The sequence below is a fragment of the Alexandromys fortis genome, unplaced genomic scaffold (assembly GCF_014885135.2).
Source record: "Alexandromys fortis isolate MF-2015 unplaced genomic scaffold, M_Fortis_MF-2015_v1.1 scaffold_38, whole genome shotgun sequence".
In the NCBI taxonomy this organism is placed as follows: Eukaryota; Metazoa; Chordata; class Mammalia; order Rodentia; family Cricetidae; genus Alexandromys; species Alexandromys fortis.
Window position 1 is genome coordinate 12245750 of NW_026067916.1, and position 14528 is coordinate 12260277.

General features: G+C 46.0%; 1 protein-coding gene and 1 long non-coding RNA gene across 3 annotated transcripts in view; one reads left to right on the top strand and one right to left on the bottom strand.

The window, feature by feature from the left end:
* LOC126500096 (uncharacterized) overlaps positions 1-3591 on the top strand; it is a 5992-nt gene extending 2401 nt beyond the window's left edge. For both annotated transcript variants that reach the window (XR_007591250.1, XR_007591249.1), the window contains exons 3-4: positions 1370-1535; positions 2366-3591. This is a non-coding gene — a long non-coding RNA (uncharacterized lncRNA). The remainder of the gene's footprint in view (positions 1-1369; positions 1536-2365) is intronic.
* Positions 1-14528, bottom strand: part of Fbxl13 (F-box and leucine rich repeat protein 13) — a 159401-nt gene that overhangs the window by 31261 nt on the left and 113612 nt on the right. Inside the window, exons 13-17 of the mRNA XM_050139741.1 lie at positions 8806-8904; positions 7970-8087; positions 7716-7878; positions 5265-5384; positions 4382-4508 (exon numbers count right to left, since the gene is read on the bottom strand). Coding sequence (XP_049995698.1) covers positions 4382-4508; positions 5265-5384; positions 7716-7878; positions 7970-8087; positions 8806-8904 — 627 coding nt within the window. The remainder of the gene's footprint in view (positions 1-4381; positions 4509-5264; positions 5385-7715; positions 7879-7969; positions 8088-8805; positions 8905-14528) is intronic.

Genomic DNA, 14528 nt, shown 5'->3' on the forward strand with positions numbered 1-14528 from the left:
GTACACACCCCACATCCCAGGCACATGTGTACACACCCCACATCCCAGGCATACGTGTACCCCACATCCCAGGCACACGTGTACCCCACATCCCAGGCACACGTGTACACACCCCACATCCCAGGCACAGTGTAAATCTTCATGTTCTACAACTGGCCATTCACCAACCTATTTCAATCTTACCTATTAAATCCTGTTTAGCATCCTTTCCATTGCTCTAGACTGGTACCAAGAGTCCTTTTCCTTTAACCCTAAAGCACGGATTGGCTCTGCTCCCATGGTCTAACCACCCACTAGGATGGTCTGAATCAGAACCGCCCCTATAGACTCCTGTATTTGAATGCTTGGTCTGAAAGGAATACAGGATTAGGAGGTGTGCCCTTTTTGGAGGAACTGTTACTTGTGGGATAGGCTTTGAGGTTTCAAAGGCCCTTGCCAGCCCTTCCCCTCCCCCCACCCCAGTCCCATGTGTGATGCTCCCACCATGATGATAATGGACTAAACCTCTGAACTGTAAGTCGGCCCCAATTAAACGTTTTCCTTCATAAGAGTTGCTGTGGTCACAGAGACTCTTCACAGCAATAAAACAGTGACGAAGACACCCCTTCCAACTTCCCAAGGTTCCACTTATCACAGGGGACTGTGGCTGCTCCAAGAGGTTCTTTGCCACTGTTCAACTCCATGCTTCCCTGCACAGCGCTGTTTCCTTCAGTTTCTCTTTCAGAGTACACTCCAGCGAGACTCAACTGCACGGAGTCCCTTGCACAAGTATGAGTTTCTCTTTACCTGTGCCTGTCTGCCAGACCGCACTAAAATAACCCACACCTTCTCTTTCAACCGGAGCCGCAGAGAGCAGGTCTTATTCTTGTTAGAAACCACATGGCCAACCACCTGTCCTTCATTCCCGAGGGTCTGGGAAAGAGCAATACATTTCAGTCCTCAGAGATCTCAGTCTGTGTGGGGACTCAGCAGATTTCCTACCTACCTAGCACTCACTTCTGGGACTCATCACAGGAATTTTTACAAATCTGTGCAAATGAAAGAGTCTTCATAAACCACTGTCTACGGATCTGTCGGGAACACTGCTCTGACTCATTTTTCCTTAAACAGCAAACGTGTCTGTGGCCAAAGCAGCCGGAGCGATGGCTTGAGCCGCCCTAATTACGGAGCCTCTGGTCTTCAGCAAATTATAGCTCCTTTACTAGTAGAAAACCTCTTTATATACATGGAGATAAAGTCACATCTAAGTGATCCAAGTGAAATTAAGGACATAATTTGGTTAGATGTTTACAAAGTTGCATAAGATTAAAGATGTCTAGATACCTGGCCCTGCCTGCCCCTACACAGCCTCCCTCAATTCTCTTCTCAGAATCAAGAACATGAACGGTTGTCCTGATGCCGCAGCACAAATCTCAATAGCCTCGGACTGACTGTCTCACTGGCCCTTCTCCTCTGCTGAGAAGTTAGGGTCACGGGAGGCCTCTCTTCCCTTGTCTCCCACACCCTTTGAGCCTGACAACATGACCCCACAGAACGTAAGTACAAGAGGAAGGGTCAGGACTGCCTTGTTAACAAAAGTCCTAACAAATTCACGTTAACCGAGTAGTAGTGAAATTCTGACTAATTTAACATAGACACATCACTAGAAAACAGGCTTTGCCCTAGGCACAACTGGCCACATTTCCTCTCTGATAAATATCTGTAACTTCCCGGAGCGTTAAGTCTGCAGTCAGATTTACACTTCATCAGCCCTGCGGTCCGGGACAGCATTCAGCTGCTCTGACTCACGGAGACCGGCTGAGGTTAGCTCCCACAGCTGCTGTACCCACTGTCCTTGTCAAATGCTTGCCCCTTAAACGAGAGTCTGACACAGAGGAAAAGAAAAAAAACCTTCAGAAGATTTTTCAACTGTTTAGTGTTATTTTTAGTTTGGTGCTTGGATGTCTCCACCGCTCTCAAATGCCAGGCTTTCTTCAGGGGAAAATAAAAATAAAGAGAACAGAGCTCAAGACCACATTCTTGGGGTTCTCACTTGCTCTCAGTGAGTACATTGTAAAATTTTCACAAGTGGTCTCTGGAAATGAAAACTGAGTCCCCTAAATGCTCAAAGCCCACTTAGCAGAGACTCCTGGGCATGTGGGCGCGTGCTGAGCGCTGCAGCAGAAGCAGGTGGTCGTTGGCTGTTTCCTTACATGCCCAGTCCTGCGAGAGCAGCTGGGTATCCACTCATGTGCCAAGGAGAGACCTCACACAGAAGAACATGGGGTGGGGGTCCTGGGATGTTTAAGGTTTAAAAGCCTGGGTTCTAAAAGATTTAGGGGATAACAGTTGTTAAATCCACGGACCCCTTTTTCCCCATCCCTAGGTTAGAGAACTATTCCATGCCAAGAAGAAAAATGAGAAGGACTAAGATGAGAAGAAAGGAGAGGAAGAGGAGGAAGAAAGGTGAGTGGAGGGGAGGCAGGAGCCAGAAGGGGGCAAAAGTCCATGGTGCTGGGGGCTCTCTACTACAGTGCACCTCCAGACCATCTCAGATCGGGTCACTGCCCAGGAAGACAGGGCCTCCAGACATGCCAGGGAACCTAACCATTCCACTTTCCTTGTAGAAATGGTAAAAGGAAAAAGACACCGGAGTTTTTCTGTGTTCGTTATTTTATCTGTTAGGATCCAAAGGAAAGAAACCAGCATTAAGAGTGCTCTTTCAGAGGATCCACGCTCAGTACCCACGTGGCAGGGCACAAACAGCCCTGGGGACCCGATGTGCTCCTGGCTTCCGTGGGCACCGGGCATCCACGTGGTACAAGGACAGATATGCAGACGAAACGTCCATATACAAAAAAATAAAACTTTGAAAAATAAAATTTAAACTCGAGTAACGTTGCTATTAGCAGAGAACTGAACGCATGGAAGGTACAGACACTGAGAAGATCGTGGTGGACGCTGAAATCAGACCCCAAGAGCAGCAGAAGCCGGCACTCACTGCCCTATGCTGGGCCAGGGGGAGGAGGTAGTATTGTTGGAGCTCAGAGGTCAAGCTGGTGCAGGGATGTCCCGAAGGGAGTAGAGCGTACAAGAAGTACAGGTGGTGGTCATGCCTAGGAGGAGGAGCAAACCCTGGCCTTCCCTTCATGGACCTGCTAACTGCTCCCAAGTGCCTCGCCGTGAGCGCCAAGCGTGAGGTCAGCCACTCTGCAGAAAAGGCAGGGTCCGTGGGCAAACAAAGGCATGAGGGGAAGCAGAATGTCCGTGGGGTAACCGGAGACTGTGGCCCCGAGACAGCCTCGCAGGCTCACCAGACTCTAGCAGGACCCCGTGGCCTCGGAGCTCTACCTAGACCTGGAACGCAGCATCAGGTGGGCCTTGAGACATCAGTTCCCGAATGCACATAAGACCAAACACAAACTGCCCCGCTAGGAACCGACTACAGAGAGCTGCTCCACACCCCTGCTTGCCTATGACACTCCAAAGAAACGAGAGAGGAGACCATCTTACAGAATGCAGGCGGGATCTAGGTGTAGTGGTCTGTCCTGTCACCTGGGCATCCTGTCCCTTTAAAAGACAAGCCCCGCCCCCACACACGTGCTCCTTCTGCTGAAGAAAAAAAAAAAACAAACTAAAAAGAATCTCTCTCTCTCTCTCTCTCTCTCTCTCTCTCTCTCTCTCTCTCTCTCTCTCTCTCCCTACCTCCCTCCCTCCCTCCCTCCCTCTCACACCCCACACACTCCACCCACACCCATCCCTCTTCTGATTTAGCATGTTGCTGGGGGTGGAGCCCTCCCCTCTGCTGTCTTTCTCCCCTCTGGTACTGAGTTCTCGCTCTCATACACCGGTAAAACCTTTCAGGAGCGCGCCCAACTCTCAGCACCTTCCTCCATGGGCGAGGACTTGATTCTGTGCTAGGTGGCAGGACGGACTTGGTCTTGGAAGAATAGCCATCAACTGCTTTTGAGAAATCAAGGCTTGTTGGGGATCTTCCTAGACCTCAGCTTCAATCCCAAAGCATGCATACAGTTTATAGAATGTGAGGTTCACAGGAAAAATATATTCTGCTGCCTAAAGTATACATTGCTACACAGAACAAACGTCTATGAAAAAACAAATTTCAGGTTGTTATGTATTACTGTGGTCTGTCATGCCTTTCCTCAAAATACTGGATTTTGCTAATTTTTTAAACAAAGAAACATGAAAATTTACAAACAACTTCATTTATCACTATTCTAGAGACAATATTCTTAAATTTTCCATTTGTAATCTAATAATCTAAGAAAGAAAAATATTGTTCTCTCCATTTTCTTGCAAACCAGAAAATTATATTACAAAATAAGACTGTTTAAAATATGTGTGTGTGCATATATAAATATATATATTATTTTTTATTTACCTCATTTGTGATGAGTGTTCCAGAAAGATCTATTGATATCAAGGATAGCATGCTTGTAATAAATTCAATTGCGATGTCAGTCAAATGATCACAGTTTCGTAAGCTCAAATAGTTCAAATTAGGGCAGCTGAAAGAAAATGCCGCGAAGGGTTAACCTGAGCTCCCAAACACATCAACACCAGCTTCTCCATGGAAAACTCTGGGAATACCAAATGGTGTGGAAGAAAGGATCGGCCTTTTCCTAACCTACATGTAAGCCCCAACACAGAAAACAGTTTAGCTGTTTTGTTTGCTGACACAGGGTCTTATTTTATGTCTTGCATTGGCCTGGAACTCACTACGTAGTTCTGGGCTGGCCTTGAACTCCTGGCACGCCTCTCTCTCGCCTCAGCCTCTGAGGTGCTGTTTGGGACTGAGTTTCACACTGCGGTTTCCGACAATGCAAGGAAAGCATTTATGACAGTTCCATGAAGCACCGTCATGGAACTGCCCAGAGAAATAGCCACCGCGGGCAGGGCTGAGCTCCACACTTCTCTCACAGTGGTTTGTAACATTAGAGAACAGAAGGCCACCACCAAACGGGGAGGGTGAAGATTGAATCAACCAATCAGAACAGCCCTCAGGAAGCTTGGAGTAAGCTGGGGCGGTACCCTTGGACAGGGCAGGGAAGTCACTCTCCCCACATGGTCACCTCTCTGCTCAGAGAGATGTCACTCAGCCCAGGTAACAATGAAGGAAGCAGCTCATGTGGGATTAGGCGAGTTCAGGCTAAGGACTTCAATGCCTAAGGGCTACTTCAGAGTGCCTCCTGTGCTGGAGTGGGCTTGGGCTGATCACTCCCATCACAGCTCAGGCGCTAAGGCAGGGTGGGGCTTTGTCCTACCGCTCCGACAGTCTCACGATGGAGGTGTCGCCCAGGAGGGTGCAGTTAGTCAAGTTGAGCTCTCTGAGCCTCACGCTTGCGGGACCATCAAGAAACTGCCGCAGGCCGGTGTCGCTAATCCTGTAGGAAGGGAGAGAGGAGCGTCAAGCACTCGTACAACATGAAGGCTTGTGGTAACACCAGTCTCTCCATCAAATACAGTCCAAAGAAGAAAATATCTGCACTGGTCTTTTGTCAAGTTAAAAAATGATCGCACAGCTCTTCACATAATAGAAAATGGATAGGGAATAGTAATAGGAGGGATAACCACAATAATCTGAATTAATAACACGATGATCTCTTTCTTCCGGTTTAAAATGTACTAAGGTTAAGAAATACCTGACAGGATCTGCAAAGAGCTAAGGCCGGATTGTAGACAGAGAGGAGCAAGACTCAAGATCCTGGATGGATTTCCGCTGCACTCAAGGTCGCCTGGGCTGGACTGAAAACACAAGAGGTGACCGACGGACCGCTAGACCACAGAAAACATGCATCTGGAAGACGACCTTGCCCTCAGCCTGTCCTCATGAGCAGCATCTCCAGGGGCCAGCATCATCCCCTGCGGTCACTCCTGCATCAACTTCCGGAAGCTCAGGACTCATCACTCTCTGTCTCCCAAGTGGGCTTTTATTTCTAATTCCAGCTGAAGACCACCAGGTCCATCTTTAGAAAGTCTTACAGCCAGAGAAACAGGACAGGGGATCGTATCAGGTCAAGCCAAAGAAGAACGTTCACACACACAGCCTACAGGACAGCAGACGGGAAGAGCCCTGAGGGCAATCCAGGCTGGCTGCACTTTCTCTTGGTGTCTACCGTTCACCTATGTGAGTTCATTCCTGTTGCTGTGATGTGATGCCCTGGGCCAAGCAGCTTCTGAGAAGGAAGGGCATTGAACTCAGAGCAGATAGTCGCCTCACATCCGGTCAAGAGCAGAGAGAGCTGCAGGTACCCAAGGCACCCAAGCTGCCTGCTGGGCATCTTGCTCTCAGCTGGCTTTTCCTTCTCACACTACTCAGGCCTGTCTCTGTCTCTCTCTGCTGTTACGATAAACACTGGCCAAAATCAACATGGGGAGGAAAGGGTTTACCACATCTTGGAGCTTAGAGTCCATCATTAAAGGAAGTGAGGACAAGAACCAAAAGGCAGCAACCTTGGAGATCCTGCTCCCAGGCTTGTGCTCAGATACAGTTTTTAGACAGCCCACGCCCACCTAATCAGAGACAGCATCTCCCATGTGGGCTAGGCCCTCCTACACCTGTAAGCACCCAAGACATAGTCATGCCCACAGTCAACATGAGAGAAGCAATCGCTCAGTTGAGGTCCCCTCTTTCATGTTAGCCATCACAGGACCCCCAAACCAGGGCATGATGCTTCCCACGTTCAGGGTGGGTCTTCCCACGCCAGTTAACAAGGATCCCCCTCCCCATCCACACACATACACAGAATGCCCACAGGCCAACCTGACAGACGATTCCCACTGAAACTCCTTTCAGGTGATTAGTTCTGGGTGACAAAGTTGACATTAAAAATGACCACAACATTGTAGTCCAGCAAATGGACTAGTTTAGTGAATCCCACAACGCCTCTCACTAGGCACCTGCCTGGGCGGCAATCCGGAGGCTGCTGGGGTGGGAAAGGAGGCATGACAAAGCAGAGGTCCAAACACAATCAGCTTGTGCATTAGCAAATACCAGACTGGAGTAATCAGTGAGTAATGAGTTAACGAGAAAATAAGATACAGCTCCCAGGGTGGAAGACTGAGAAATATATCTCTGGAAAAGATTTGCAAAAGGAAGCAGGAAGGCAGCACCATGGGCAAGGACCTGACGGTGAAAGTCCACGGAGAAAGAACTGCAGCGGGGGTGGTCTAGGAACCCTGAGACTCTCCTCAGGTGGGCTAGCCCCTTTCCGTGAACATGCTGTACGCACACATCTCTCTGCACTCAATCTAAGTAGCAGCCTGGGACACCACCTGAGCCCCATCCACACCGCCCGACTTGTTCTCTTTCCTCTGTGAAACGGTATGACTTGCCCTGCCCCTAACAGTTCCCATTCAAACAGATTTCCAGAATGAGAAATAGCTCTAGCCAGCTCAACTTATTCTGGGAGCGTGTGCAATAAGGCAAACTTGTTTTCCAATGAGCTTTTAGGGAAAATCGTCTGTTTACTGTCTTGGGCCTGGGCACAACTGGGCAGGTATATGAGTAAGATCAGATGCATTATGGGAAAGGGCATGTGCAGTGGGGAAATGATTACATAATTAAATTCATCAGCCAAGATAGAAAACCTCCCTACACAGTAAGACTTGGGCCCGGCCTTTTCTGCTCCCCTAACACTTCGAAAGAGCCTGGCTCAGCCTTGATAATCTACATTGCTTGAACACCGAGTCGACACACTCCAAGTGGCTTTTACCTCACACAGTTGGTCAAGTTCAGCACAGCCAGTTGCTTCAACACAGAAAGCGACTTGAGGCTGCTGTCCGTTAGCGCCTTGCAGTCCACCATGTAAATGTGATTAATACCTGGGTAGTTCTTGTCTATATATTTGAAGCACGCGTCAGTAATCCTTTTGTTTCCTGTTGAGAAAGAAGAAAATACAAGTACTATCTTTAAATGTCCAGGGGAAAAAATTAAATAAGGTTAAGCCACGCTTTTAGTATCACAGACCTTCAAATCGAATTTTTTTGAGGTTGCAGGAAGAAAGAGCTTTGAAGGCGCAGTCAGAGATGTGTGGTGAGCCAAGGAAAACCACCGTGGAGATGCGGGGACACTTCTCAACCAAGACCTTCGGGAGAAGGAGAAACGGAGACAGGCTCACTACTGCAGAGCACCAACAAGGAGGGGATGATCATTCCCTCAAGACCTTCAGAGCAGACAGGCTGACTGCTACATTTTCCTAATTTTCAAGCAAATAGGGCTGATTTCGTATTTTATGAAATCAATATGCTCATTCTCAGCAATGTAGAGAAATAGAAATTAAATGTTACAAGAGCATGGGAAAACATGAGGAAAGAAAATGTTGGAAAAGCCAGATGGCAGTTGACAAGGGGATCAGATTAAGTCAAGCAGAGCTGGGCCTGCGTCACAGTCGGGAGAATGACAATTGTGCTCTGGCTGTAACATCAAAAGTAGTTAAACATTCAGACGTTTTGTCTGCCTGTTGCTGTTTGTCTATAGGCACTGGTGTTTCGCCTGTATGTGTGTCTGTGTGAGGGTGTCATGTGCTCTGGAACTGGAGTTACAGACAGATGTGAGCTGCCGTGTGGGTGCTGGGAAATGAACTCAGGTCCTCTTGAAGAGCAGTGAGTGCTCTTAACCACTGAGCCATCTCTCCAGCCCCTCAAATGTTTCTGTGAGGTACGTGCATGCGTATGTGCGACTATTTAAGTGATTTCCTAGCTATGAATCAATTCTAGTGAAAGGCTGGTTCATGTTTCTCAGTAGCTCAGGCCAGCAGCGTGTGTGCTCATATAAACGAGGGAAAGGCTCGTCTTGTCACCTACTTTTACGCAGTTGTCGGTCAGGGTTGGCATGTCGTTGATGGTCAGGTGCATGATGCCCGTGCAGCTGCTGGCGATGTTCCTGAAGCCTTGCACTGAGATCTGAGTCACAGGATAAGATGGTGGGGAAATTAATTAGCGGGGAAGCCATCGCCAGAGGTGGCCGGGAAGTCTTTGCATGTTTTAAAATGAAGACCACGTGCTGCTGAGATAGCTCAGGGAGAGAACTGGCTGCCAGCCTGCCAGCCTGAGTTCCATACCCAGATCCCACGGGCTAGAAGGCAGGCCTGACCCAGCAGCTTGGAGTCTGACCTCTGCAAGCTCCATGTGGCCCACACACCAAAGCATATTCACACACACACACACACACACACACACACACACACCAAATAAGCAAACAAAGAAATGCAAATTTCAAATAGGAAAAGAAAATTGAAAGCATAAAATAGGACTGACAAGCCAGGCGGTGGTGGCGCACACCTTTAATCCCAGCACTCGGGAGGCAGAGGCAGGCGGATCTCTATGAGTTCAAGACCAGCCTGGTCCACAGGAGCTAGTTTCCAGGACAGGCTCCAAAGCTACAGAGAAACCCCATCTCTAAAAATAAACATGAACCATTTGAATAATTATTCAGTGTTTTTGTTTTTTGGTTTTTTTGTTTTGTTTTGTTTTTTCGAGACAGGGTTTCTCTGTAGCTTTGGTGCCTGTCCCAGAACTAGCTCTTGTAGACCAGGCTGGCCTCGAACTCCCAGAGATCCGCCTGCTTCTGCCTCCCGAGTGCTGGGATTACAGGCGTGCGCCACCACCGCCCAGCTATTCAGTGTTTTATAAGTCACCACCTGCATCTAATTCCAAAACAGCTTCATAAGGCAAACGAGCAACCAGGTGCCTGCTGGCCACACACCCTGCCCCTTGGTTCCTGGCATTGCTAACCTGGTTTCTGACTCTTTGGACCACCTTGTGTGGAATGTTTAATACAAATGCAACTACAGAGTGTGAAACCTTTTGTATCTAGCCATTTTGCTTAGCATTTTGTTTATCCTCCGAATTTGTCAGGTTTTCTGGAGGAATGGAACTATAGAACATATGTATATTACATGTGGATCTATTACAGTAACTTACAAGCTGTGGTCAGCATGGTGCTTTATTAACCTTGAATTTTCTTAATACTAACGAAAAAGGAACAGCATCAGCAGAGAGACATTGGATAATAGCAAAAACTTCTGAATTAAGTCAGCTGATATATTTCAAGGATGTGTTGACCTCACAATGGAAACCAGGAGATGTGCTACATTGGGGAAGGGGTTTCACTCTTGTTTCACAGGAGAAGAAAAGCTGTGGACACTATCAAAATTAATAAAGATTCAGCTTGAAAAAGAGAAACCTCCTGAAAAAGAGAAATGACAGTCATTTGCAGAGGTTATACAGATGGTAAGAAAACCTCATGAGGTTGGGGCAGGGTTCTGTTCTTGTCTTTGCAGAAAAATATTCATCTTCCAAGAGTCGAGAGACCTTGGAGATCTAGATGCCTAAAGATGAAAAGACAGCTATCCAGAAAGAATTACCGAGTTAAGAGAAATCTGACTTATGATGCTATATCATCTGTGTGGTAAAATACGATTATCTGGACATGTATATATCTCTACTTAAAAATCAAAGCTGGCTTTGGAATTGGACAATGGCTATCCTTCTCTAAACCCAAGCATGTTGTCAGAAGAAAAATTCAGAGTTTCTGTCTCATGTCAGGAGCCATCTGGTATGGGACAGAAAGAAGATGGGTTTTCAGGAAATATTTACTTTCTCCGTGTCCTTTTGTCTATTGTGTCTTTCACTGAATGTGTGTCTACATGAATAATGCTCAAGTTTTCTACAATGAACAGTAGATTCCTGCAGTAATCTCTGAGGCTTCCAGGAAGAAGATGGGGCCCCACAGCAATGCCTGATATCATGGTTGATATGACGTCGCCATGCTGACCGCACTACCAGGAGACTGGTTTTGGGGTGCCAGCTGTGGGAATGGTGCGCCTTCTCACAACAATCTGACCGCACTACCAGGAGACTGGTTTTGGGGTGCCAGCTGTGGGAATGGTGTGCCTTCTCACAACAATCTGACCGCACTACCAGGAGACTGGTTTTGGGGTACCAGCTGTGGGAATGGTGCGCCTTCTTACAACAATCTGGACAGAACTCCAAATAAGAACCAAAACAACAACAAAAACCCCTATCAACTACTCAGAGACCATTTACAATTATACAAACAGCAATCTTGAAACTTAACCATCATTTTACTTTTACAGGGTCTCCTAGAAAGAACATCACCCCCATGATAGCTGGAAGCAATTCTAGAAGACGACATCCCCTCTCCCAACAAAGTTTGTCCTCATGGCTAGGGATACCATTTAGGGGTTGATTATTACTTGTATAGGGTTGGAGTGAAAATTATATAGGCCCAGAGATAAAAAAAAAAAAAAGAGGGAAAATTGAATGGGATAATAGGCAGGTTAGTGTGAACTTACTCACACTAATAATAATAATAGTAATAGAGTGAATACTTGTGAGCTATTATTTATGGACAATTTACATTGGTATGGATTCTTGTACACTGACACAAGTTCAAATTATATTTGTTATTTCTGTTCACAATATTTGTACACCTATGCAAAATTATTTTGTATAGTATTTGTATAATATAATATATTGTATCATGCATTTTGTTCAAGACATTTTGTATATTGATACAATTTTAGAATACATTTATCATATTGCATTATATATTTCTAACTCTGATCAAGATATTTATACATTATTTACATTTTGAGGTCACTGTCCTCCTTTACTGCACAATTGTTTAAAGATTGTTTAATATTCTGATATGAAGTCTTGATCACTAAGTTATATAAGTATTAAGTATTATAGGTCAATAGTCATTCATGTTTGTTATACTTTTAGTCAGGCTAATTAGGTTCCTTAGATACATAGAGGTTGTATTCTACATAGATAAGTAACCTTCAACCACTTCTAAGATCTGTAGAACATGGCATTTAAATAACTTAGGATTCTGTTGATGTGAGACACAATTGCTCCTAGCAGCACCCATCTATTCTCGAGAGAGTGTTGAACACCAAAGACACTCTACTTGGAGTTTGTTTTCTTCTTGGCAAAACTGGCCTTTGGGCAAGGAACTGCCCATACCTCAACCACTGACAAAGTGCACAGTGTCCGGACTGGATAAGCAGGATACAAGAAAAAAGACTGCCAAACCTTGCCAAGACAGGGTAAGATGATTCTGAAATTGTTCCTGCCTCTGAAAATGGTCTGTCAGTTACTCTAGGCCTTAGCCAAAGTTGGTTGCTTCAACATTGCAAATGAGACTTTGGGTGATTGCTCAGGCAGCCAGTTGTCTGTCATCTTCTGCAGTTTGGAAGCTGCTTGATTGCACTTCCTGCCTACTTAAGTAATATTATCTCCCTTCTCAGGCCTTCCATGGGGTTGAAGATTAGATAGTCATAGTTACCTTCCTCTTATGATCTAGCCAAGCCATTTCCAATATAAGACTTAGACTCCTTAGGATAAAAGGCTTGTTAAAACATTAAGATATATTCTTTGCTTAATATTGTTTATGTTGGTTGTAATTCTAACTCTATACTTGATATCTGTTCCTAGTGTGCATAGTTTTGTATTGGGTTTAGAACAAAAGGGGGTGCTGTGGGAGCTCCTTTGGCCAATAGTCTTTAAGATACCCACCCACCTGGGCATGGTCTCTTATGCTATAAATAGAGCTATAAAGCTTGTGCTCACTCTCTTGCTTCTGGCTCTCGCTTCCAGCAGCTAGACTCTGTTCCTGTTACCCATTTGTGCAGAAGATTTTGATCTAGGACAGTGATCTGTAAGTCTCCCCTAAATAAATAACCCTTTATTATACGTAACTCTGAAGTAGTGTGGGATTATTTTGTAACTTCCGTCATCAATACTGCTTTGACAGGGATAAAGTCTCTGTTCAGCTGCTCGGCCAATGAGAGAAAAATGGAAATGAGTTTGTGTTTTATGTGTTGCCCTTGTCTTCAATGGCTCTGGAGACTTGGTCCCTTTGCTGGGTCCTGAGAATCACCCAGACACTGGTGACTGGCCATCACCCCCATAACAGAAGCCCATAGAAAATAGGGAACTCAACACACAGACATACACATACACACGCACACACACACACACACACACACAATTTTTAAATAAAAAAAAATACATCTTTAAAATCAATTGGACATAAACATATGGACTTTGGGGTCCTTGGTTTTATTGGCGTATGTCTTTCTATTTCTATGCCAATACCACGCTCTTGGACCCCTGTAGCTTTACATCCTGAAGAACACTGTCTTTTATGAGGTCTCCTGATGACCAAAGCGTAGACTGTATTCAAGACAGATTATATAGCAGTGAAGAACTGATACCAAACTAAAATATCAGTAATTAAAATGGATTAACTAAAACGGTAACCCATCAACCTCCCCAAAATACAAATATCTTAGAGAAATAACCGATATGATGAAATAGCTCAAAAGGTTGGCTACATAAAGCTTTCCTATTGAGAATCTGGTCCACAGGGAGCAGGCTCAGTGCCTCCTGTTGAAAGTACAGATCCACATAGAACCCGAAGCTGAACAAATTCCAACTCTCCAGGTCATCCCCAAGTCAGAGAAAGGAGTAGAGTTAGCTCTTCCGAGAAACTAGGGTGATGTCTATCTACCTAAATCTATTTCTAAGAGAAAGATTGATTTTAACAAATCAGATCATGCCTGGTGCAGTGGTGTGTAGTTGGTTGCTTTTACTCTTTACTCTTTGGAAGGGCCCGCCATGCGACTCCCAAACAAACACACACAGAGGCTTCTTACTTATGAATGCCCAGCCTTAGTTTGGCTTGTTTCTAGCCAGCTTTCCTTAATTTAAAATTATCCCAACTATCTTTTGCCTCTGGGCTTTGATCTTTCTCTTTTCTTCTTCTCTGTGGCTTGCTGTGCAGCTGGCCCCTGGATTTCTCTGCGGCTCGCTGTGCAGCTGGCCCCTGGATTTTTCTGTGGCTCACTGTGCAGCTGCCCCTGGATTTCTCTGCGGCTCGCTGTGCAGCTGCCCCTGGATTTCTCTGTGGTTCGCTGTGCAGCTGCCCCTGGATTTCTCTGCGGCTCGCTGTGCAGCTGGCCGCTGGAGTCCTCCTCCTCCTTTCTCTCTTCCTTGATCTTCCCTCCTAGATTTCACAAACTATTTTTCCTCTCTGCCTGGCGGCCCCACCTGTCCCATTCATCTCTTTATTAGGCCAATCAGGTGTTTTAGACAGGCAAACTAACACAGCTTCATGGAGTTACACAAATGCAGCACATCGTTGCCTCACTAAACAAATGTTCCACAGCATAAATAAATGTAACACATCTTAAAATAATATTATACAACAGTGGCGCATGCCTTTAATCCTAGCACTCGGGAGGCAGAGGCAGCTGGCTCTCTGTGGGCTCAAGGCCAGCCTGGTCAGTGTAGTGACTTACAGGAAGGGCCAGGGCTGTGCATATAGGGAATCCAGTCTTTCTAAAAAGGAAATCGGGTCATATCACTCCAAGGGCTGGGTAGTCTGAAACCTATAAACCAAAGCCAGGATGCTGAAATCCAGGAGAGGGTAGTGTGATACTGAATCAAAAATCAAGTGAGGCCTCCGTGTTGTCGTCTTCCATTTGCCGGGGCGA